The following is a 25,319-nucleotide window of genomic DNA, read 5'->3' as shown; positions in this document are numbered from 1 at the left end:
CTATTAAATTGATATACCACAGTTTAAATTACATCCATTGCATGAATGGTAAAATGCTAAAACTCAAGTGTCTACCTGCCAAAATACAGCCTTACTGGGATGAGTACCATTTACAAATACAATAATTACATTTTAAAACCATTAACAATGTTACATCTAGAAGTAAATACTGTAGGACTGGTCAAGACGGTGTTTGCCAAGGAAAAAACAACGCTGGAAGTTGTTGCCACTTCCGACAGGAATGTCCCGAGTGCAGGATTTAGTTCGTTTTCCTTTAAACCGTAATTAAAACCCGTTCCACGCACAGCAGTCCTTGGCTATTTGCCATGTTATTTTCCATAGCCTTGCATAAGCTTCCATCAGTTATCAGCCAAGTATTTACCTAGAAGTGGGATCAGAAATCAGCTGCGGGGAAGGAGCGGCCCCCTTGTTTCCTGGGGGGTGGCTGCCCGTCTTCACCCGCGCCCACAGCCACCCTGCTGGGATGCACCAGGGGCACAGGGCAAAATCCCCGCCCTTCTCTGCAGCAATGGGGCAAAAGCTCTTCCTGGAGATGCCCAGACCTTGCCTTGCATGCAAGGCCCACCAAGCAGAAAAGAGCCCATGAAATTCAAGGCTCTTGCAAGCAGCAGCAGGATTTCTTCCTTGAAAGGGACCTTTTGCCCTTCTGCCACTGGCCAGCCCTGTCCTGCCGTGCTGTGGCAGGACCTCTGGGCTTGAACAGTCGATGACCGCCCAGCGAGGGCAGTGCCAGGAGTGCCAGCACAGCCAGAGGGGACTGTCAGGGACGCTGCCACCCCAAGAGGAGCCGCCGGCGAGGCACCTACCTGCCGCAAACCTCTTCTTGATGAGGGAGAAGCGGTAGCCGGCGCCCACGAGCTCGATGTCGCAGCTGGACAGCGTGCTCCCCTCGCTGGTGAACTGCACGGCCAGGGGAGCCGGGCTGCTCGGCCCCTCCGACAGCTGGAATCGGGCCAGCAGGGACCCCACACCTGCGGGTGGAAACCCCACGCGAGACCCTCAGAAGCGTGGAGAGGCCACTCTGCGCAGCCCAGGGCCCCATCTGCTCAAAGCACTGCAAGTGAAGCTCGTTCCCACGGCTGGACCTGAGCCAGCAGCATCCCCCAGCAAGGGCCAGAGGCAAACCCCCTCATCCTCCCAGCAGGTTTGCTCAGACATCCCAGTGACACAAAGCAGCTGAGCTGCATGGATTATATGGGGAGAAGCAACCTGGGGGAGGCTGTAGTCCCTCCGATGGGGACACAGCACGGGGCCTCAACCTTCAAACACAGAGAAGGTCAACGAAGCAAAGGATTTGGCAGACTACTGCATCCCAATCCAGTGTGGTAATACCCTTCTGTGATGCCAGGGCAGTTGGCAAAACAGTACCAGTGGCACGGAGCCTCACTTGTCAGAAAAACAAGCTTTGAAAGAATCTCTTTGCTCCCAGCTTCAAATAGCATCCTCCCCTGGCAAGTGCCAGCAGGAATCCGTGTGTCTGGACTTGTGTGCAGGCATGATAAACGGGCCAGCGTCTGAATTAAGCATTCAGAGTTAATAACATGCACGTTTGTGGGATTACCTCCATTTTCTGACTTCTGAGAGATGTCAGGGATCTTCCACAATATCCTCTGCTGTTCGGCGTTCCTAAAAACACATGAAGAAGAGCATTTCTGTAGGAAACAAGAAACCATGGAGGAGTCATTTGATTTTTGCTGAAGGCCACGTGGGCTGGGGGAGCAGCTCTGCAGAATTGCAGTTCTGGGAGCTTGGCTTTGACCCAAGCAGGAAAGTGCTGCTCTGGCCTTGCAGGTGAGGGTTTGCCCAGAGCAGCGGGGCCGTGCCGTGCCCTGTCTCCCCCTGCAAACGTGCATGCTGTGCCTCTATCAACATAAGGGTTGCTGTTCTGCTGCCTGCACCTATGTGTTCAGCTCTGGCTGCTCGCTTGTGGCAATGGCAAGAAAATCAAAGGCCTTAGCGTGGGGTTGTGAGTTTCCTCCTGCAAGAGGAGGAACAGGTCTGGGGTACCCTCAGCTCCCGCTCCTGCAGCCAGGACAGCAGTTTCAGGCAGGGACACGGCACAAGTAGCAAAGAAGCTCTTTGTTGGGTGAGCAATTCCTACCAGACAGCAGGAGGAAGCACAGCTTGAAGTTTGATTACTCCTCCGTCGACGGGGACGAGGAACTGGACGTTGTTTAAAGCTACCGGTGTGGTCATTGCCTCTGTATTGTATTTGTAGTCGATGCGGAGGTCAGTGCTTGCAGGGTCACACCGCCAGCTCACTGCAAGGTTTAATGGAGTAGACTGAATACCCTGGGCAGACACCTTCCAAAATGACAGAAAAAACATTTAGTTTCCGTAGGGGTGAAGGGAGGAAATCCCATTTTTACAGACACTGTCATTGCATTTGGCTTCAGAGGAGACAATGCCTCGTGTGCTCACAGAAAGGGTGTGCTGGGCTCAAAACCAGGCAATCTAGTGACATACAGAGGGCCCTGGGGGACAGCATGTCCCCACCTCACTCTACCTCCACCCTGCACTAAGGAAACGCCACCTTTTACATCCATAAGTCAAGCACATGTGTATTGGCACAGGTTCATCTCACAAAGAAAAGCCCCTACCTGGTATTTGAGCATATCCACATTGTAATAGGTGGCTTGTGGTTTCTGTTCCGATACCTTCTTTAGGTGAGTCATCAGGTTTGGCATGTTGACCCAGAACTCCTTCGTGGTGGTGTCACTCTGCGTGGTGTCACTGCACAGAGGGAGAATTAAGCCTTTAAGCTGCCCCGGTGGAAGAAAGCTTGTCTGCAAAGCATGCAGGGCAGCAGAGCCAGCTGGGACCACGTTTAACCCCACATTGAGAGGAACGATGCCTGCCTCTCGTGCATCTCTGGCTTGTCCTTAGGCACCTCCAAGGAGGCACAGCAGATGCAACCTGTAGGTCATCTCGAGGTCTAAGGAGCAGAGTGAGGCACAAAGCAAGCAAAGCCCATCCTCGCCCCTCTCTGCTGCTGCTCTTCTGCCTGGCAAAGGGGCTGCTCGTGGAGGGAGTACTCTGGCAAATGTTTAAGGTGAGAGCCTCCTACTCAAGATCAGGGCAGGCTTCCAAGGCAGATGTGTTTCTGGGGCGTGTGTTTCTGCAAAGCACCCTGCTTTCCCTGGAAGCCTCCCTTCCCTCGGGGTGCTGGGGGGCAGGGGCTTACCAGCAGAGGAGCTGGGGGTTTGGCAGGACGTGCTCCAGGCGGTTGTAGTTCAGCACGCGGAAGGTGAGCACGGCAGGAGCAGGGTTGTTGGCAAAGTGTCGGGTGATGCCCGCTGGAAACGACAGCACCATCTCCCCCGTGATCTTCACAATACACCTGCAGTGCCCAACGCAGAGACCGAGGGAGGAGGAAACAGGAGGCTCAAAAAGCAGCAGGATGGGAGGGTTTGTGCCGGGGGTGGTGTGGGGACGGCCTCCTGCATCCCACCCGCTGCCCAGGGGGAGCAAACCGCTTGTGGTCCTGAACAAGAGGGAGCTGAAGCAGCCACAAAGGCTGGCAGCCTACCAGGGATGGGTGCTCAGGGGGATGCCCACCCTGCACCCTGACCCTGCACCCCACCTGGTGCAGTGCACTGACAGCCCACAGCCTCTCCTTCCCTCCCTCCACATCCCACGAGATGCTCACCAGAGCCTCGACAGCACCTCAACCACAGAACCCTTTTGGCTGGGAAAGACCTTTACGCTCGTAAAGCCCAACCAGTGACCTCACGCTGCCAAAGCCACCACTAAACCACGTCCCTCTAAGCCTGTCCTGACACCCAGAGCCCGTTGGTCAGCACCTACTTGTTGGGGTCGGCCCCTTTGAAGTACGCGTTGACGGTTTCCGTGAAGGCGGCGGCGACGGGCAGCGTGTCCTGTGCCCCCATGGTGAGGGGGCTGGGCCCCCGTGACGAGCCTGCAACAGAGCAGAAGCCTCTGCTTCATACATGCAGAGAGAAACAGCACCACTCCTGCCCAGGCTGGGCCAAGGGGGTGCTCACCAAGAGCCCCAGCCTAGCTTTATGGGCAAACATTAAGCAAGAAGTCCCCCAGGCTTTGGATGAGGCTTTAAAACAAGTATCTTGCCATCTTGCCCTCCCCTCCCCATCAAAAGCAAGCAAAGAAAACAAGGAAGCAGCCCCAGCCACGAGCAGCATGCGGGGCAGCGGCACCCCTGGCACGGCTCCGGCAGCGCTGCCATACCACAGGCTTGGCATGACAGTTTGTGCAGTAGGTTGCTGGGCCCTGGCATGAGCAGCAATGTGCCCTCGTGGGCAAGAAGGCCAATGGCAGCCTGGGATGCATCAAGAGTGTGGGCTGCAGGTCAAGGGAGGCTCTGCTCCCTCTCCGCTCTGCCCTGGTGAGGCCTCATCTGGAGTCCTGTGTCCAGTTCTGGGCTCCTCAGCTCCAGAGGGACAGGGAAGTGCTGGAGAGAGGCCAGCACAGGGCCACCAAGATGATCAGGGGACTGGAACATCTTTCATATGAGGAAAGGCTGCGGGACCTGGGGCTGTTTAGTCTGGAGAAGAGGAGACTGAGGGGAGATCTTATGAACAGTTATAAATATCTAAAGGGTGGGTGTCAGGAGGTTGGGACATCCCTCTTTTCTGTAGTAGCCAGCAACAGGACAAGGGGTGATGGGATGAAGCTGGAACACAAACAGTTCCACTGAAACATAAGAAGAAACTGTTTCAGTGTTTCAGTGAGGGAGCCCTGGCACAGGCTGCCCAGAGGGGCTGTGGAGGCTCCTTCCTTGGAGGGCTTCAAGCCCCACCTGGACATGTTCCTGTGTGACCTGATCTAGGTGACCCTGCTTCTGCAGGGGGGTTGGACTGGATGATCTCTAAAGGTCCCTTCCAACCCCTGCCATTCTGTGATGCTATGAACTCCCTGAGTTCTGCCTCCCAACACTTTGCCAGGCTGGTGGAGAGGAACAAATCATGCCTCTCAATGAGTCTTCTGCAGACAAGACATCCACGCACAAGAAAGGTCTGCAAGCAGCAAAGGTCCCTTCCAACCCTACCATTCTGTGATTCTAAGAGGGCCTGGGGAGATTCCTCATCCCTTGGCCGAAGAGCTCAGGCTGCCTACAAGAAAACAAGATGTCAGCAGCCTCCCCCTGCCAATGCTTCATGAACTGCCTTGCAAGGACCCCCTGCTCCCGAGTGGCCTGGGCAACCCCCAGCATGGCCACTGGCCCTGCAAAGCCCACCAGGCTACAGCAAAGCTGCACATCCTCAGCACCCTGGAGCTCCTGAGGAGCACGTGGGACTCCAGGTGCAAAAGCTCACAGCAAACCTGTTGTTTCTTTAGGTGATGAACACAAAGGAAAATGTCTCTTGGGTTGTGCTGTGTGCCTGTGGATGACAGCCAGGCTCTACAATAACTCAGCCCTGCGTGGTCAGAGGCAGCTTTCCTTTTGCTGGCCAGCAATACCCGTCTCTACCAATCCCTTGAGGGTGAGAGCACACCTGCAAGTGTACACCAGAAACCCTGAAAAACCTGCACAGGGGATGACATCCCACTGCCTGTGACAGCTGCTGAGAGTGAGTGGGGGCTGTTGGCACGGCAGAGCTCTCACCTTTGCCTCCCTGAAAGAGCTGAAAGATCAGCCCAGGGTGAGTGGCTGGTTGTCCACCTGACATACAACGTGCTGCTTCCAGGTCCCTGAGAGGCCCCCATCCCCTGGCACCCCCAATTCAGCCTTCCTTTACCTAGCAAAGCACCATTTTGGAACCTTTTCCTTAAATGTCACAGTCTGTCCATCAGATTAAGCACAAGGATTATTTTGCCCCAGACCAGCTAAAAAGGAACGGCAAAGGCAGCTTTCCCAGCGACCCTGACACCTCCTTACTCTGTTACCTTCATGCTCAGGGTCTGAATCAGGCAGGCAGAACGGGCTATGTATTGAGCCTGGGGTTCTGTCCAGGGCATGCAGGTGTGTGCCAGCTTCAGCTGAGGCTGTACAGGACTCACCCTGCAGGCAGCAGGGCGAGGGAGCAGCAAAGCAACTGAGCGAAATGCAGCGTGTTCCCGGTGAGCTCCTGCTCCTCTGCTTGGACTGTCTTCACAAACCATCCCCTCCTTTCATTCTCTGCTCTTTCCCAGCGTTGCCCCTGCTGCCTCTTGCTTTTTGCCTCCCATCTAAGCAATCTGCCATGGGCTTTGGGTGCTATCCTACGAGGTCCTGCCTCGCTGCTGCAAATGTGGTGCGAGTGAGTAACAGGCTTTTGGTGCAGGAAATCAGGAGCTGAGATGCCTCCTGGGAAAAGTGACTCTGCCACTGAAGTTCCACTTGGAGAGGTGATGTATTGGCTGTGGAGAGCTGTGGTGTTGGTACATGAGGAGGATCCCTCACGCCTGGCAAATGCATCCAGGGCACCGAGCTAATGTACAAAACCAAAGTTGCAAAGATGAGCTTCTCCAGTGCTGGGATTTTCCCTTCAGGGGTCTAATGTAGCCTAAAAGGGTTTAAGGCAAAAAATGACGTGACCTCACGCCTCCCTCATGGTCACACACCATCAGAGACCCGGGCTCACTTCATCCCAGCCCACAGTGATGATGCTCAGGACGTGCTGCACCGTGGGATGGGCAGACTGAGCATCTCACCCGCACCCGACAGACCCACTGCCACATAAATCATCCTGAGGAGCCCAGGGAGGTGGCAGGCGGCTCCCCAAGCCTTCTGCTGCTGAGGGAATGGCCCTGAGCTACACAGCAGGGCCTTGCCAAGCACCTCATTCAAGAGCAGATGCTCCTCAGGTGTGAGGAGCTCCTGCAAACCACCCATGGTCACAGCCAGGCTGTGGTACCTGCCTAGGAGGGCAGGCACAGGGCCATGGACTGGTAGGGTGATGTATTTGCCATAAGTTGTGTCCATAGACACCACTGCTGGGTCACCATGGAGCACAGAGAGCACATCCCTGCTCCCTGCAGGCAGAACGAGCCCCCAGCACATGGAATCCAGCTGAACACGCTGAGATAGTCCCATCACACCCACCCACACACGCCTCAAAACCATCATCACAGGCTGAATACAGAGGATGCAAACTGGAGGGATCACCCAGCAGCCAAACAGCTCAGCAGGGAAGGACAGAGGAAGGTCTTTAGCCATACAGGCCCATGATCTTTGGCAAGGTACTAGTCATTCCTTGGGAGGGAATAAAAGCCATCCTTGCAGATACAGCCTGGGGTTTGCTCAGACACACTCTGGCTGCAGCTGGGTTTAGCCCAGACCCTGCACCACAGCATGGCCATGGGACAGGGGTGTCTAAACCCAACACATCTCCTTCTCACACTCTCATTTCTCCCACTGTGTCTCTGGAGATGTAAGAGATTCCCTTGTTGTCCAGAAGGAGAGAAATCACACAGGCACCAATAAACTGGCTCAGCTTGTGTATCTCTGTTAGAAGGTCTGGGAAAGTCTGAGTTCATCTGAACAACAACAAAACAGCCCCCATGGTTCTAATTCCTTGCACAAAAGCTCATGCAACTGGCATTCAGGGTTCTTAGCTCCAGAAACTCTTCCCAGGTATTTTGCTCTTAATGGCCTTAAAGTAAAGAGAAAAGTCTCATCTATTTTAAAGCCTACAATTCATTTCCAGGAACGTGAGAGACAAGTCCAGTTGCTGTGGCAAACCTACAGGAGGGCAGCAGCAGCAGTGACCTGGCACACAGCCCTGCTCCTGTGCCCAGGTGAGCAGCAGCAGTGACCTGGCACACAGCCCTGCTCCTGTGCCCAGCTGAGCAGCAGCAGTGACCCTGGCACACAGCCCTGCTCCTGTGCCCAGCTGAGCAGCAGTGACCCTGGCACACAGCCCTGCTCCTGTGCCCAGCTGAGCAGTGACCCTGGCACACAGCCCTGCTCCTGTGCCCAGGTGAGCAGCAGTGACCCTGGCACACAGCCCTGCTCCTGTGCCCAGCTGAGCAGTGACCCTGGCACACAGCCCTGCTCCTGTGCCCAGGTGAGCAGCAGTGACCCTGGCACACAGCCCTGCTCCTGTGCCCAGCTGAGCAGTGACCCTGGCACATAGCCCTGCTCCTGTGCCCAGCTGAGCAGCAGCAGTGATCCTGGCACACAGCCCTGCTCCTGTGCCCAGCTGAGCAGCAGTGACCCTGGCACACAGCCCTGCTCCTGTGCCCAGCTGAGCAGCAGTGACCCTGGCACACAGCCCTGCTCCTGTGCCCAGCTGAGCAGTGACCCTGGCACACAGCCCTGCTCCTGTGCCCAGCTGAACAGCAGCAGTGACCCTGGCACACAGCCCTGCTCCTGTGCCCAGCTGAGCAGTGACCCTGGCACACAGCCCTGCTCCTGTGCCCAGCTGAGCAGCAGTGACCCTGGCACACAGCCCTGCTCCTGTGCCCAGCTGAGCAGTGACCCTGGCACACAGCCCTGCTCCTGTGCCCAGCTGAACAGCAGCAGTGACCCTGGCACACAGCCCTGCTCCTGTGCCCAGCTGAGCAGTGACCCTGGCACACAGCCCTGCTCCTGTGCCCAGCTGAGCAGTGACCTGGCACACAGCCCTGCTCCTGTGCCCAGCTGAGCAGTGACCCTGGCACACAGCCCTGCTCCTGTGCCCAGCTGAGCAGCAGCAGTGACCCTGGCACACAGCCCTGCTCCTGTGCCCAGCTGAGCAGTGACCCTGGCACACAGCCCTGCTCCTGTGCCCAGCTGAACAGCAGCAGTGACCCTGGCACACAGCCCTGCTCCTGTGCCCAGCTGAGCAGTGACCCTGGCACACAGCCCTGCTCCTGTGCCCAGCTGAGCAGTGACCCTGGCACACAGCCCTGCTCCTGTGCCCAGCTGAGCAGCAGTGACCCTGGCACACAGCCCTGCTCCTGTGCCCAGCTGAGCAGTGACCCTGGCACACAGCCCTGCTCCTGTGCCCAGCTGAGCAGCAGCAGTGACCCTGGCACACAGCCCTGCTCCTGTGCCAGCTGAGCAGTGACCCTGGCACACAGCCCTGCTCCTGTGCCCAGCTGAGCAGTGACCCTGGCACACAGCCCTGCTCCTGTGCCAGCTGAGCAGTGACCCTGGCACACAGCCCTGCTCCTGTGCCCAGCTGAGCAGTGACCCTGGCACACAGCCCTGCTCCTGTGTCAGTTGAGCAGTGACCCTGGCACACAGCCCTGCTCCTGTGCCCAGCAGCAGCAGTGACCCTGGCACACAGCCCTGCTCCTGTGCCCAGCTGAGCAGCAGCAGTGACCCTGGCACACAGCCCTGCTCCTGTGCCCAGCTGAGCAGTGACCCTGGCACACAGCCCTGCTCCTGTGCCCAGCTGAGCAGCAGCAGTGACCCTGGCACACAGCCCTGCTCCTGTGCCCAGCTGAGCAGCAGCAGTGACCCTGGCACACAGCCCTGCTCCTGTGCCCAGCTGAGCAGTGACCCTGGCACACAGCCCTGCTCCTGTGCCCAGCTGAGCAGCAGCAGTGACCCTGGCACACAGCCCTGCTCCTGTGCCCAGCTGAGCAGTGACCCTGGCACACAGCCCTGCTCCTGTGCCCAGCTGAGCAGCAGCAGTGACCCTGGCACACAGCCCTGCTCCTGTGCCCAGCTGAGCAGTGACCCTGGCACACAGCCCTGCTCCTGTGCCCAGCTGAGCAGCAGCAGTGACCCTGGCACACAGCCCTGCTCCTGTGCCCAGCTGAGCAGTGACCCTGGCACACAGCCCTGCTCCTGTGCCCAGCTGAGCAGCAGTGACCCTGGCACACAGCCCTGCTCCTGTGCCCAGCTGAGCAGCAGCAGTGACCCTGGCACACAGCCCTGCTCCTGTGCCAGCTGAGCAGTGACCATGGCACACAGCCCTGCTCCTGTGCCCAGCTGAGCAGCAGTGACCCTGGCACACAGCCCTGCTCCTGTGCCCAGCTGAGCAGCAGTGACCCTGGCACACAGCCCTGCTCCTGTGCCCAGCTGAGCAGCAGTGACCCTGGCACACAGCCCTGCTCCTGTGCCCAGCTGAGCAGTGACCTGGCACACAGCCCTGCTCCTGTGCCCAGCTGAGCAGCAGTGACCCTGGCACACAGCCCTGCTCCTGTGCCAGCTGAGCAGTGACCCTGGCACACAGCCCTGCTCCTGTGCCCAGCTGAGCAGCAGCAGTGACCCTGGCACACAGCCCTGCTCCTGTGCCCAGCTGAGCAGCAGCAGTGACCCTGGCACACAGCCCTGCTCCTGTGCCCAGCTGAGCAGCAGCAGTGACCCTGGCACACAGCCCTGCTCCTGTGCCCAGCTGAGCAGCAGTGACCCTGGCACACAGCCCTGCTCCTGTGCCCAGCTGAGCAGTGACCCTGGCACACAGCCCTGCTCCTGTGCCCAGCTGAGTAGTGACCATGGCACACAGCCCTGCTCCTGTGCCCAGCTGAGCAGTGACCCTGGCACACAGCCCTGCTCCTGTGCCCAGCTGAGCAGCAGCAGTGACCCTGGCACACAGCCCTGCTCCTGTGCCCAGCTGAGCAGCAGCAGTGACCCTGGCACACAGCCCTGCTCCTGTGCCCAGCTGAGCAGCAGCAGTGACCCTGGCACACAGCCCTGCTCCTGTGCCCAGCTGAGCAGCAGCAGTGACCCTGGCACACAGCCCTGCTCCTGTGCCCAGCTGAGCAGTGACCCTGGCACACAGCCCTGCTCCTGTGCCCAGCTGAGCAGCAGCAGTGACCCTGGCACACAGCCCTGCTCCTGTGCCCAGCTGAGCAGCAGCAGTGACCCTGGCACACAGCCCTGCTCCTGTGCCCAGCTGAGCAGTGACCCTGGCACACAGCCCTGCTCCTGTGCCCAGCTGAGCAGCAGCAGTGACCCTGGCACACAGCCCTGCTCCTGTGCCCAGAGCAGCAGTGACCTGGCACACAGCCCTGCTCCTGTGCCCAGCTGAGCAGTGACCTGGCACACAGCCCTGCTCCTGTGCCCAGCTGAGCAGCAGCAGTGACCCTGGCACACAGCCCTGCTCCTGTGCCCAGCTGAGCAGTGACCCTGGCACACAACCCTGCTCCTGTGCCCAGCTGAGCAGTGACCCTGGCACACAGCCCTGCTCCTGTGCCCAGCTGAGCAGCAGTGACCCTGGCACACAGCCCTGCTCCTGTGCCCAGCTGAGCAGCAGCAGTGACCCTGGCACACAGCCCTGCTCCTGTGCCAGCTGAGCAGTGACCATGGCACACAGCCCTGCTCCTGTGCCCAGCTGAGCAGTGACCCTGGCACACAGCCCTGCTCCTGTGCCCAGCTGAGCAGCAGTGACCCTGGCACACAGCCCTGCTCCTGTGCCCAGCTGAGCAGTGACCCTGGCACACAGCCCTGCTCCTGTGCCCAGCTGAGCAGTGACCCTGGCACACAGCCCTGCTCCTGTGCCCAGCTGAGCAGCAGTGACCCTGGCACACAGCCCTGCTCCTGTGCCCAGCTGAGCAGCAGCAGTGACCCTGGCACACAGCCCTGCTCCTGTGCCCAGCTGAGCAGTGACCCTGGCACACAGCCCTGCTCCTGTGCCCAGCTGAGCAGTGACCCTGGCACACAGCCCTGCTCCTGTGCCCAGCTGAGCAGTGACCCTGGCACACAGCCCTGCTCCTGTGCCCAGCTGAGCAGCAGCAGTGACCCTGGCACACAGCCCTGCTCCTGTGCCCAGCTGAGCAGCAGCAGTGACCCTGGCACACAGCCCTGCTCCTGTGCCCAGCTGAGCAGCAGCAGTGACCCTGGCACACAGCCCTGCTCCTGTGCCCAGCTGAGCAGTGACCCTGGCACACAGCCCTGCTCCTGTGCCCAGCTGAGCAGCAGCAGTGACCCTGGCACACAGCCCTGCTCCTGTGCCCAGCTGAGCAGCAGCAGTGACCCTGGCACACAGCCCTGCTCCTGTGCCCAGCTGAGCAGCAGCAGTGACCCTGGCACACAGCCCTGCTCCTGTGCCCAGCTGAGCAGTGACCCTGGCACACAGCCCTGCTCCTGTGCCCAGCTGAGCAGTGACCCTGGCACACAGCCCTGCTCCTGTGCCCAGCTGAGCAGCAGTGACCCTGGCACACAGCCCTGCTCCTGTGCCCAGCTGAGCAGCAGCAGTGACCCTGGCACACAGCCCTGCTCCTGTGCCAGCTGAGCAGTGACCATGGCACACAGCCCTGCTCCTGTGCCCAGCTGAGCAGCAGTGACCCTGGCACACAGCCCTGTTCCTGTGCCCAGCTGAGCAGCAGCAGTGACCCTGGCACACAGCCCTGCTCCTGTGCCCAGCTGAGCAGCAGCAGTGACCCTGGCACACAGCCCTGCTCCTGTGCCCAGCTGAGCAGCAGCAGTGACCCTGGCACACAGCCCTGCTCCTGTGCCCAGCTGAGCAGCAGCAGTGACCCTGGCACACAGCCCTGCTCCTGTGCCCAGCTGAGCAGCAGCAGTGACCCTGGCACACAGCCCTGCTCCTGTGCCCAGCTGAGCAGCAGTGACCCTGGCACACAGCCCTGCTCCTGTGCCCAGCTGAGCAGCAGCAGTGACCCTGGCACACAGCCCTGCTCCTGTGCCAGCTGAGCAGTGACCATGGCACACAGCCCTGCTCCTGTGCCCAGCTGAGCAGCAGTGACCCTGGCACACAGCCCTGTTCCTGTGCCCAGCTGAGCAGCAGCAGTGACCCTGGCACACAGCCCTGCTCCTGTGCCCAGCTGAGCAGCAGTGACCCTGGCACACAGCCCTGCTCCTGTGCCCAGCTGAGCAGCAGTGACCCTGGCACACAGCCCTGCTCCTGTGCCCAGGGCAGCAGCAGTGACCCTGGCACACAGCCCTGCTCCTGTGCCCAGCTGAGCAGCAGTGACCCTGGCACACAGCCCTGCTCCTGTGCCCAGCTGAGCAGCAGCAGTGACCCTGGCACACAGCCCTGCTCCTGTGCCCAGCTGAGCAGCAGTGACCCTGGCACACAGCCCTGCTCCTGTGCCCAGCTGAGCAGTGATCCTGGCACACAGCCCTGCTCCTGTGCCAGCTGAGCAGTGACCCTGGCACACAGCCCTGCTCCTGTGCCCAGCTGAGCAGTGACCCTGGCACACAGCCCTGCTCCTGTGCCCAGCTGGGCAGTGACCCTGGCACACAGCCCTGCTCCTGTGCCCAGCTGAGCAGCAGCAGTGACCCTGGCACACAGCCCTGCTCCTGTGCCCAGCTGAGCAGTGACCCTGGCACACAGCCCTGCTCCTGTGCCCAGCTGAGCAGTGACCCTGGCACACAGCCCTGCTCCTGTGCCCAGCTGAGCAGCAGCAGTGACCCTGGCACACAGCCCTGCTCCTGTGCCCAGCTGAGCAGTGACCCTGGCACACAGCCCTGCTCCTGTGCCCAGCTGAGCAGTGACCCTGGCACACAGCCCTGCTCCTGTGCCCAGGGCAGCAGCAGTGACCCTGGCACACAGCCCTGCTCCTGTGCCCAGCTGAGCAGCAGTGACCCTGGCACACAGCCCTGCTCCTGTGCCCAGCTGAGCAGCAGCAGTGACCCTGGCACACAGCCCTGCTCCTGTGCCCAGCTGAGCAGCAGCAGTGACCCTGGCACACAGCCCTGCTCCTGTGCCCAGCTGAGCAGCAGTGACCCTGGCACACAGCCCTGCTCCTGTGCCCAGCTGAGCAGTGATCCTGGCACACAGCCCTGCTCCTGTGCCAGCTGAGCAGTGACCCTGGCACACAGCCCTGCTCCTGTGCCCAGCTGAGCAGTGACTCTGGCACACAGCCCTGCTCCTGTGCCCAGCTGAGCAGCAGCAGTGACCCTGGCACACAGCCCTGCTCCTGTGCCCAGCTGAGCAGTGACCCTGGCACACAGCCCTGCTCCTGTGCCCAGCTGAGCAGCAGCAGTGACCCTGGCACACAGCCCTGCTCCTGTGCCCAGCTGAGCAGTGACCCTGGCACACAGCCCTGCTCCTGTGCCCAGCTGAGCAGTGACCTGGCACACAGCCCTGCTCCTGTGCCCAGCTGAGCAGTGACCCTGGCACACAGCCCTGCTCCTGTGCCCAGCTGAGCAGCAGTGACCCTGGCACACAGCCCTGCTCCTGTGCCCAGGTGAGCAGTGACCCTGGCACACAGCCCTGCTCCTGTGCCCAGCTGAGCAGCAGCAGTGACCCTGGCACACAGCCCTGCTCCTGTGCCCAGCTGAGCAGCAGCAGTGACCCTGGCACACAGCCCTGCTCCTGTGCCCAGAGCAGCAGTGACCTGGCACACAGCCCTGCTCCTGTGCCCAGCTGAGCAGCAGCAGTGACCCTGGCACACAGCCCTGCTCCTGTGCCCAGCTGGGCAGTGACCCTGGCACACAGCCCTGCTCCTGTGCCCAGCTGAGCAGCAGCAGTGACCCTGGCACACAGCCCTGCTCCTGTGCCCAGAGCAGCAGTGACCTGGCACACAGCCCTGCTCCTGTGCCCAGCTGAGCAGCAGCAGTGACCCTGGCACACAGCCCTGCTCCTGTGCCCAGCTGAGCAGCAGTGACCCTGGCACACAGCCCTGCTCCTGTGCCCAGGGCAGCAGCAGTGACCCTGGCACACAGCCCTGCTCCTGTGCCCAGCTGAGCAGCAGCAGTGACCCTGGCACACAGCCCTGCTCCTGTGCCCAGCTGAGCAGCAGCAGTGACCCTGGCACACAGCCCTGCTCCTGTGCCCAGCTGAGCAGCAGTGACCCTGGCACACAGCCCTGCTCCTGTGCCCAGGGCAGCAGCAGTGACCCTGGCACACAGCCCTGCTCCTGTGCCCAGCTGAGCAGCAGCAGTGACCCTGGCACACAGCCCTGCTCCTGTGCCCAGCTGAGCAGCAGTGACCCTGGCACACAGCCCTGCTCCTGTGCCCAGGGCAGCAGCAGTGACCCTGGCACACAGCCCTGCTCCTGTGCCCAGCTGAGCAGCAGCAGTGACCCTGGCACACAGCCCTGCTCCTGTGCCCAGCTGAGCAGCAGCAGTGACCCTGGCACACAGCCCTGCTCCTGTGCCCAGGGCAGCAGTGACCCTGGCACACAGCCCTGCTCCTGTGCCCAGGGCAGCAGTGACCCTGGCACACAGCCCTGCTCCTGTGCCCAGCTGAGCAGTGACCCTGGCACACAGCCCTGCTCCTGTGCCCAGCTGAGCAGCAGCAGTGACCCTGGCACACAGCCCTGCTCCTGTGCCCAGCTGAGCAGTGACCCTGGCACACAGCCCTGCTCCTGTGCCCAGCTGAGCAGTGACCTGGCACACAGCCCTGCTCCTGTGCCCAGCTGAGCAGTGACCCTGGCACACAGCCCTGCTCCTGTGCCCAGCTGGGCAGTGACCCTGGCACACAGCCCTGCTCCTGTGCCCAGCTGGGCAGTGACCCTGGCACTGTGTCTTTTCACACTGGAACAACCAAGCTCAGCCTTGTGCAAACACTTTGACCTCAGCACCAACCGACCCCAACCCAGAAACACGACATCACTTCTGCCCTGGGATTCCACGCTCTGTTCCAGCTGCCAAACCCAGCAGATGTCCCTTCACCTCCCCAGACACAAGCTCTAAGCTTAGCTGCAGGGCTGTTTTATGTTGGCCTCACAGGTTTAGGTACAGGTCAGGAATTGCAGCGTGGGGCAGTCAGTCAGCTCCTTCCTGGGCTGTGAGCTGAGCCCAGGGGCAGCGCCACGCTCCTGCAGCCCTGCTCCTTTGCCATGCCCTTGGCAAACCCACCTGCCAGCTCTATGCTGCCAGGACAAAGCACAGCAGAGTGTGCTAAAAGTGTAGCACACAAGAGCAGCAGAGCCCCCCCAGGGGCTGGCAGTGCCCGTGCCAGGGGGAGGAAGCGCAGAGCAGGGGGATGCTCAGGGCTGTGGGATGGAGGGGCAACGCTCAAGGACCCGCTGGCACAGCCCTCAGCAGCCCCTGCCCTGGGGCTCCAGGCACTTGGCACCTGGGAAAGGAAAGCCAGGAAGGTTTCTTTTGCTGGAATCAGCACTGAGGATGGGGAGGAAGCAGTTCCTCCCAGGCCTAAGCCAGGGTGAGGACTGCTGGAGTGGAGACTGCAGGGAGCTGTGGCCAATTATAAGGCAAGAGGGAGGGAAAGAGGAAAGCAAGAGTCCCTCTCAGCACAACCTCCAGCCCTGCCTTGTGCTGCTGCTCAGGCATCACGCTCACCATGCCAGGGTTTGCTCCAGAAGCAGCATCCCCTGTGCCCAGCTGAGCAGTGACCTGGCACACAGCCCTGCTCCTGTGCCCAGCTGAGCAGCAGCAGTGACCCTGGCACACAGCCCTGCTCCTGTGCCCAGCTGAGCAGTGACCCTGGCACACAGCCCTGCTCCTGTGCCCAGCTGAGCAGCAGCAGTGACCCTGGCACACAGCCCTGCTCCTGTGCCCAGGGCAGCAGCAGTGACCCTGGCACACAGCCCTGCTCCTGTGCCCAGCTGAGCAGCCACAAGCCATGGGCACTTTGGCTGTCCTTGCTGGTGGGGCTGCCCACTCCTCGCTGCTGGGAGGTGGGGAGGGAGCCCTGGCCTGGCACAGAACTGCTCACCACTGCTTTTTCATCACCCACACTGTGCCACAGCCCTCTCGGGGCACCGAGCAGCTCATGAGGGAGAGCAGAAAGAAGCCCCTGGCTGGCAGAGTCAAGTTCCTGGGCAGTGCGAGCGCTTTTCAGCTCTCTGGCCATCACCACAGCCTCGCTCCCAGACCGTTCTCTTTTGGGGCTGTGCTTTGGGTCCCTCACTTTGTAGTCTGGCTTTGCTTTGATCAAGGAGCAGCCAAACAGCTCACGGGGACTGATGGCACCAATCAAACCGAACCTAAAGGATTCCGGCGGAGCAGCCTCAGCACTTGGCAGGGAAAGGCAAAGGCAGCCTTGGAGCCTGGGAGGGCAGGCTGGGAGGCAGAGAGCGAGGGGAGCGGGTGGGGAGCGGCTGTGCTGTGCACCACTTACCTTCGAAAGTCAAATAAAACTTTCCTCTGTCAAACCAAACGAGGGAAGGCTGTTCATTCTCTGTATGGCCAGGAGTTGAAGCGGGATGGGAAAGGTTAAGGAGAGGGAGAGAGAAGGACACAGTGTGAGTCACAGAGCAGGTCATTTATCTCGCTACTGGAGGGGGGGATGAGGCGCTGCAAGCTGCTGACGTGCAAGGAAAGGGGAGGCTTTGAGACGCTGGGTTTTGCCTTAGGGAGCAGAAAGCAGAAAGCAAAGCTATGGAAGCTCGGATGGAAGAGAATTTCTGCCCTCTTGGGAAGGCTTTTGGGGGGATTTTCTCCTCTTTTTTGCCTTAGGGAGGTATCTCAGCTCATGCAGTCCATTAGCACACCCTAAGTGTGCAGATTTTGTGCCTCACCCTCCTCACCTCCGGCCACGTCCCTCACTGCAGCAGCGAGTGTGGCCCTGGCAGGATGCGGCCCCTCGTGCCACAGCAGCCTGCAGCACCAGCCACAGCCAAACACGGGTGTTGGCTGCTGCACTGCTGGACAGAACAGCTGGCAGAGAAACAGACACACACACAGAGCACCAGATGCCCGGCTGGAATCCCTCCTTCCCTGTGCCAACCGCCTCCACAGCCACGTCAAGACACCGACACCGGGGTGCTGCTGAACCGACTAGGGGTAGGGGGAAAAAACCCACTTGTTGAGCTGTTAAATGAACCCTTTTGAATGCAGGGAGTGGCAGCGTTCCAGCTGTCTTTGTGTCACTGAGAAACTGTCATGCAAGTGCAGAGGGTGCTGGGGCTCGGGGTGCCCGCAGCCAGGCGCCTGGAGAGTGCCCTGCGAGAGCCCAGCACCTGCCAGCGTCTCACAGCGAGGGCAGTTTGGCAACGAAAGCATCATCTTCTGACCACACAAGCGGGGGGAAGAAAGAAACAAACCAAACAGAATGAAAAGCACGACCCCAACGCCCGGCTCAGGGTGAGACCAGCAGCCTGTGCCCACCACGAACGACACAGGAGGGGCTTTGACGAGAGAAAGAAAGGGATGGGCAGTGACACGGGAATCACACCGAAATCCTTGCTGTCAGTTATTCACACTGCACAGGCGAGCACAGGGAAAGCCGACCACAGCAGCACGCAGGACGAACGGACCAAACGACTCTTCCACATGCTCTGGGATGACCTGTTTTGCCACAGGGCACACGAGAGGGAAGAGCTCCAGGGCACGGTGACCCAGCCCCATGTCGCTGCCACTGGACCCCCAGCAGCCCCAGACCCGCTGCTGTGCCCTCCAACACAGCTGCCCTCTGCACCCTTCACCTTCTCATGTCCCCTTTCTGCACATCCAGTCCAGCAATTTGGAGTCCTGGAGGGGCTCCCAAACCCCAGCAGCCCCTGCCTGACCCCTCATCCAGCTTTTCCCAAGCCAAATCTGGTTCTTTGGCTTGTGTGAAGCTGGGAGGTAAACCCTGCAACCTGGGGGTGCTCCTGCTGACTGCCCCATCCAGCATCTCCCCGAGGGGTGAGCCCTGAGCCCTGATTATGGCTCTCTCCCAAGCAAAGAGAGGCGAGTCGAGGGCTACAAAAGATGCTGAGGGGACTGGAACATCTCTCTTATGAGGAAAGGCTGTTTAGCCTGGAGAAGAGAGGGCTAAGGGGGCAGCTCATCAACACAAGGAAGTTCTACTGGAAAAGGAGGAGAAACTCCTCTGGTGCTGAGGTGAGGGAGCCCTGGCCCAGGCTGCCCAGGGAGGGTGTGGAGGCTCCTGCTCAGGAGGTTTCCAACCCAGCTGGACACCTTCCTGTGCCCCCTGAGCCAGGGGAACCAGCTCTGCAGGGCCCTTCTAGCCTCCACCATTCAGGGATTCTATGAAAGCCCCCACAGAGGAGATGGGAGCCGATGGGGTCAGTGGGCAGAGCTCCTTACTCCCCACAGCTGCCTCAGCCCCCACTGCTCGGCGTGAGTCGGTGGTTAAAAACACCAAGCAGCAAGTTTTGCTCACCAAGAACATCCACGTTAGCACAAGCAGCACTAAGTTTTCAAGACCCATCCTCTGCTCAGCCTGCAGGACCAGCACACAGCCCCCACTCCAGAAGCCACTTGTCCCAGCCTCCCGAAGCCTGTCTCCATCCTCAGCCCAGCCGCTCCCCTATGCCCAAAGCCACGTTTCTCACCACAGCCCCAGGCCCCCCACGTGCACACAGGACTGACAGCTGACACGGCAGGGCTGCCTGGGCCCACGGGGAGGGGGTTGGCAGCAGGATGCTGCCACAGCCGGCAGAGACGGACGAGCAGCGACGACACCTCCAGAGGGAAGCAAACGACAGGATGGAGACGCAGGTCAGAGGCTGCAGCAAAGCTCCGGGGGTGGCGGGGGGAGGGTTGGGGTGGGCACAGGGAGCCGCCGGCACTCGGGACATCCCCTTGTCTGCCAGTCATCAAAGCTGGTGTTGGGGTGGCTTGTGACAGCCGCTGGGAAACGCTGCAGCCAGGGCCGTGGCTGAGCGCACACAACCACCAGCCGGGTTCGGCGCCTCCCCACGCCAGCGACGGCTGGCAAAGCTCCTTCCCTGCCACGCCAACCAGGCGTGCTCGTCACAGCAGAGCACGTGGAGAGCAAAGGGAAAAGGAGAAGAGTGTCCCTGGTAGAAGATGGAGCTGTGGGAAGCAAGGGGTGGTGGAGCTGGCAGCCGGGGGGATGACAGGGGTGGCAGAGGAGGGAGCGCCGGCAGCCGGGATGGAGCAGACGGAGGGGATGGGGGCACAGGGAGGCCCGGTGCCTGGAGCCTGGCAGCTGCCAGACAGACTTTATTTGCAGCTCTTGAGGGGGTTTGGCAAAACCCACGTTTCTCTGGACACTCCTCCAAAAGAAAGCTGCGGCATATTGTTCTGGTCCAGGCCAGCCCAAGCTGATGGCTTGGAAAAGCCTTTTCCAAGAGCCCATTTTCCCATTACCACTTGAAGGGGAACTATGCATATAAGACATTCAAAGAGATTCATGTTAGTTGTCTTCTGGATCTCAAGGTCTGGCTTCCAGTCCCACTCCCCTCCAGGTACAAGCTTTTTGTGACCCAACTTACAGACCCTAAGCACATTCTATATCCTATTTCCCTTCACGATAACCTCTGCCCCTGCCTAACGTTTGGAGCTGCTGCCAAGAAAGCTTCCCTTGCAGCATCACCTTCCTGATCCACCATCCCCCACTCAAATCCCTTCTGGCTCCTGGAAACCTGATGGAAACTAATGAATGTGAAGCCAGAGCACCCGACCCAGCAAATGAAAAGGCTTCAGGAGTCTTTTAAGGACAGTCAGAGGTAGGAAAGGTGAAAGAACAGCAGTGCTGTAGGTTTTTACCAACGGTGGGAGTGGTGGCTGCACTCAGGGAGTTGGTGGAAGAGATGGAAGAAGTACTTTCAGCACGGGCTAAAGGTGCTATCGGAGGAGGACTGGAGGAGTGGATAGGAGGGCTAAAAGGCCTGGACTGTAGGAAAACATAAAATAACAGCAGGTTAAAGAAAATATGCACAGTGACATCTGCATTAAACAAACAGAAGCTTCTGCCTGAAGCTGTAACCCTCTGCACCTCCCTGCAGGCTGCAGCCACTAGCACCGATGCCAGCAAAGCTGAAAACCTTTAGTTCTTTCAGTGCCAATGGCATTTTAGTCTGCACCTAGAAAACTGACAGATGATTCACACCATCTCACAGGTCTGGGTGTCTGAAGCTCCCACCCACACCGAGGACAGGAGCTCCAGAGGCCCTGGGATAGACGGCAGGAAGGGAGCAGTGCCCATCACCCTGTGCCAGCTGCCTGGGAACACCTCGTTAGGTCCTTACTGAGCCTTTAGAGATGATTTTATATCCATAACATCACTCCAAAACCCCTCTGTGACTTACCTGAGGCAGCCCGAGCGGCGGGGCAGGACCCGGCAGCCCAGTCGGCACAGTACGGTGGTGGGAGGCCCTGCCAAAGGCTGACAAGGACCCCTGCAGCCAGAGCCCGTCTTACCCTGGGTGCCATGGCATGGCCAGACCCTTCCCACAGGCCTTTTGTATCCATTAGCTGCCATTTACATCCTTTTTCTGCCTTTACCTTTGATGGGATGCACTAAGGACAGTATGGGCAGTGGGTTGAAGGAGGTTCTGCTCCTCCTCTGCTCTGCCCTGCTGAGGCCTCATCTGGAGTCCTGTGGCCAGCTCTGGGCTCCTCAGCTCAAGAGGGACAGGGAACTGCTGGAGAGAGGCCAGTGTAGGGCCACCAAGATGATCAGGGCACTGGAACATGTGGGTGATGAGGAAAGGCTGCAGGACCTGGGGCTGTTGAGCCTGGAGAAGGCTGTGGGGGAGCTCATCAGCACTTACAAGTACCCAAAGGGTGGGTGTCAGGAGGATGGGGCCAGTCTTTGTTCTGTGGTGGCCAATGACAGGACAAGGGGTAATGGGCACAAGATGGGACACAGGAAGCTCCCCTGGCACGGGAGGAGAAGCTCCTTTGGTGCTGAGCTGAGGGAGCCCTGGCCCAGGCTGCCCAGGGAGGGTGTGGAGGCTCCTTCTCAGGAGGTTTCCAACCCCACCTGGGCACATTCCTGTGCCCCCTGAGCAAGGGGAACCTGCTTTAGCAGGGGCTGGGGCTGGAGCAGCTCTGCAGGGCCCTTCCCACCCCCCACCACTCTGCGGACTCAGTACCCACAAACCACCCCTCGCTGCTGCCTGGCATCACCTCACTGGACTGTGACCACAGACCCACCGCCTTCCTCCCCAGTGCCCGTGTCCTGCCCTGAACATACCACGTCAGCGACGGCGGGTTTGCCGGGAGGCAGCTTGGGCCGTGACGGGGGCCGCGGGGGCGGCGGCGGCGGCGTGCCGCAGGCAGCCAGCGGTGTGCCGGGCCGTGCCGGCGACGAGGAACCTGCAACCAAGGGGAGGTGTGAGCGGGCACACAGCGGGCTGGCCCCACGGCTACCGGCCTCAGGGCCCCGTGCCCACCCGTGCCCCAGCACAAAGCAAAGGCAGTGGTGCAGATGCCCACGCACACCCTGCAGAAGCCCCCCTCGAGCATCGCTCCCCACCAGCAGCTTTGCACGGAAGACACCACTGATGCTGACGCGTTTGGCGCAGAGGCTGCTCCAGGTATTGTCCCCTTTGGCCAGAAGCACTGTGCAAAACCATTGCCAGAGCCTTGTGGCTTCCCTGCCAACACAGGAGAAAAAGGATGCTCAACTCCTGCAGCGGCTGGTGCTGATGCCACAGCTCCTCGGGTGGCACAGCTCCTCTGGCCGCCACCCCGGGAACAAGGGTCCTGCTGACAGGGCAAAGCTTTGAGCAAAGAAGAGGGGTGGAAAAGGAAGGTTCTTAGAGCTGCTGGGAGGGTAATGCCTTCCCCAGCCCCTGGATGGGCCACCCCGAGCAGGAGGGTGCTGCTGCCGGGGTTCACGTGGTGTCTCGCAGCGAAGGCAAACTTCTTGTAAGCAGACAGAAATGTGCAGAGCTGCTTAAGAGGATATCCAGCTGGTTTGCTCCATGCACAGGGATTCCTTCCAGGGGGATGTTCAGCAAGAACTGGCTCTGTACAAAGCAGCTGGAGATGGCTCCAGGACGCAGAGGGTGATGGGAGCAGGGTGGCCACAGAGCCCACCTTGCAGGACACCGAGCTCGGTTTGCCTCCAGCCTCCCTGCAGCGCAGCAGCCAGTTCCAGGTGGCAGAGCAGCGTGTTTTGCTCAGGCTGACAAGAAGGTGATGGCTTCAGCTTCACTTTGCCCGCTTACAGGAGAACCAGTTCACTAAGGTTTTTGGGTGGTAGCTCAGATTAAGGCACTATCAAAGCTCCACCTATGGAAATGAGCCTCAGAGGTAAATGGCAACAGGCTGAGACAAGAGATGGGTTGGTTTAAAGAGTGAATCCTGGCCCTTCGTTTGCACAGCTCTGGAATTCCAGCCCTGTTTAGTTAGAAGCCTGATTTAGGAACCAAAGTCTCTGGAGTTTTCCTTCCTTATCCCCATAAAGGGCTGACAAATTGTGCTTTATTCAGGGAAAGTGTCCCAAGACAGACACTTCAAGGGTGTATTGTACCCAGGGTCAGAAGCAGCCACCAGCAAGCCCAAGACCTTACTGGACATCAGCTTTCAGCCAGGGAGATTTATTCTTCAGGTGTTTAAGATCCTTGGGAGACCCACGTACCCCTAGATATTGGCCCCAACAAGAAACTCTTGAGAGTATGTTGTAAATCAGCATGGAAGCAGGAGCCTGCTGGGATGCTGAGCTCCTGGGACAGCCCCGAGGTCGGCTGCAGCAGCGAGGGCCTGGGAAGGAGCAGGAGGGTGCAGGATTCCCACTGTGTACCCAGAGCAGCTGCCGTGGCACGTGGCTTCCTGAAGATCCACACGAGTGCTGTGTGTGTTTCAAGGCTCTGCCCTTTTACAGCTGGCTGTCCCACGCTGGGCTGGGCAAGGCCCTGGCACGCAGGAGGCAATTGCTGCAGAAGAGACCTGGATCTTCCCAAACAGTGCTGAGGTGGATGGTTCTCCATGCCACAAATCCCTGCTCACATGAGATTGTTGCTCCCTTGGCATTGGGGTGCAGAGCAGGGGAAGGAGAAGCTTTCCAGTTCCTGCTCCTGATTTCCTGGAGACATCCCACCTCTGAGCAATGGCACCAGCAGCTGAATACTGCACCCCCCACCCAGACTCCCCAGTACCTCCCCAGCCCACCCCTCACCAAGCAGGCACAGAGAAGCCACCACCACTGAAGCAAAGCCACACTCACAGCACCAGCCACGCTCAGAGGGACACCCTCCACTGCCCCCCAGAGGTGGCAAACCCAGAAAGCAGAGGGCATGGCCGCTGGCCAGTGCCAGGAGCCAGGCACAGTGCTGGGGGGTTTGCACCCAACAGCTCCCACCACCCCCTGCCCGTGCAGAGGCAGGTCCCTGCAAGGCTCTGTGGAGACAATGCTCTCTCAAATAACGTCTCATGGATGCAGGAGGGCGGCTGGCGGGGCTGAGGATTTACACAAGTATGATGGGTGCCCTGGGGTCTGCCTCTAAAATAAACACGGTGACCTTCTCAAGCACGTGGGAGAGCTGCTCATTCACCCAAAGGAGCTCAGAGGCATTTATAATTAAGCAAGTGAAGCCAGACACAACTATAATGTTCTGGCCTTGGGAGAGAGTCACCCTGGCAGCCCTTTCTCCAGAACCAGCTGGGCATCCACGAGGGACTGTTCAGATGTCTGCCGGTTACTTGGTCTGGGGTGGCTGTATGCTGTGACCTGTCTGTCTGCAACACACCTCAACCCCTCTGAAATGCCTGCACCTCCATTCACTCTGAAGCCTACCGAGGACCCATCTGCAGCAATAGCAACCCTACGCCCAAAGCAGCAGGGGCAGGAGCGCTGGAGGCGGCAGAGGCAGGCAGGGCAGGTGGCGGCAGAGGCCGGCAGCCCCATGCAGCAGGGAGCAGGGCAGAGGACACAGGAGGCTGAGGGCAGACGCTGGCCGGGTGGGCACAGGGAGGGGAGGGGGCGGTCAGGCCCGGCCCGAGGTGCAGCCGGGGGACGTACCGCTGGTGCTTCCCGTGCCGCTGCTGGCGCCGGGTCCCGGCGACGAGACCACCGTCCGGTAGGTGGGCGGCGGAGGGGGAGGCGGGGTGGCTCTCTGTCCCAGCCCCGGCTCTTTGGGAGAGGCGGCGGGCTCCAGGTTATCCTCCTTAAGCTGGGGCTGCTCCGAAATCTTCTTGTGCGCCTCTTCCAGGTGCAGGGGGGAGGGCAGGGGGCGGGTGGGCTCCGCCACGGCCTCCGCGGGACCCCCAGCCCCGGCCACCGCTCGCTCCCGCAGCGGCAGCTCCGCAGGCGCCTTGTCCGGGGACTGATCGGAAAAATTGACCCACTTGGCTTCTGTGTTGACAGCAGCAGACTTGGGGGATAGCACGGGCCCAAAAATGCTGTCCAAGTCATTGATGGATGGAAGTTTGTCACTTTTGAGCTCTGCTGCTGCCTGGTCCCCTCCTGCGGTCAGAGGAGTTTATTTCACACTTAGCACGAACCAGGCACACTTGCAGTCACACACCACTCCCTACCGCAGCTGCTTCCTAGAGGAGATGCTTTAAAGAAACCCCACGCTCTCTTATAAGCTGCTGAGGAATATAATTCATGTGCAAGAAAGTTCCTGTGTCAGGTCCTGTGCAATGCATGATGAGCCACGCTGGACTGAGACACACACACCGTGTGACAGAGAGCATGCACCACGAGCCAAGCGCTTCTACTCCGTCACTTCACACACAACGGTCCCACACCCCCCCCAGATTTACAGCTGGCTCTCAGCCTTTGTTATGTATCATCCATACATAACATCCATCCATATGTATCATCGTTACACCTTCACCATCACTCTGGGAGAGAGCTGAGTGCCAGAGTCCAGTATGTGCTGACAGTTCAAACTCCACTATATATATTTATATGTACGTGTATATAAATATATGTATATTTAAA

At 59.8% G+C, this 25,319-nt stretch overlaps 1 protein-coding gene across 1 annotated transcript in view; it reads right to left on the bottom strand.

The window, feature by feature from the left end:
• Window positions 1-261: 261 nt before the first annotated feature.
• SGIP1 (SH3GL interacting endocytic adaptor 1) overlaps window positions 262-25,319 on the bottom strand; it is a 64,783-nt gene continuing 39,725 nt past the window's right edge. The window contains exons 17-27 of the mRNA XM_062003921.1: window positions 24,393-24,836; window positions 21,621-21,742; window positions 20,189-20,315; window positions 16,848-16,907; window positions 3,829-3,940; window positions 3,206-3,361; window positions 2,622-2,754; window positions 2,123-2,325; window positions 1,583-1,647; window positions 828-992; window positions 262-382 (exon numbers count right to left, since the gene is read on the bottom strand). Coding sequence (XP_061859905.1) covers window positions 360-382; window positions 828-992; window positions 1,583-1,647; window positions 2,123-2,325; window positions 2,622-2,754; window positions 3,206-3,361; window positions 3,829-3,940; window positions 16,848-16,907; window positions 20,189-20,315; window positions 21,621-21,742; window positions 24,393-24,836 — 1,610 coding nt within the window. The 3' untranslated portion in view covers window positions 262-359. The remainder of the gene's footprint in view (window positions 383-827; window positions 993-1,582; window positions 1,648-2,122; window positions 2,326-2,621; window positions 2,755-3,205; window positions 3,362-3,828; window positions 3,941-16,847; window positions 16,908-20,188; window positions 20,316-21,620; window positions 21,743-24,392; window positions 24,837-25,319) is intronic.

The sequence above is a fragment of the Colius striatus genome, chromosome 10 (assembly GCF_028858725.1).
Source record: "Colius striatus isolate bColStr4 chromosome 10, bColStr4.1.hap1, whole genome shotgun sequence".
NCBI lineage: Eukaryota > Metazoa > Chordata > Aves > Coliiformes > Coliidae > Colius > Colius striatus.
Note: the sequence above shows the minus strand (reverse complement) of the source record. Positions and strands in the feature narration are given on the sequence as shown.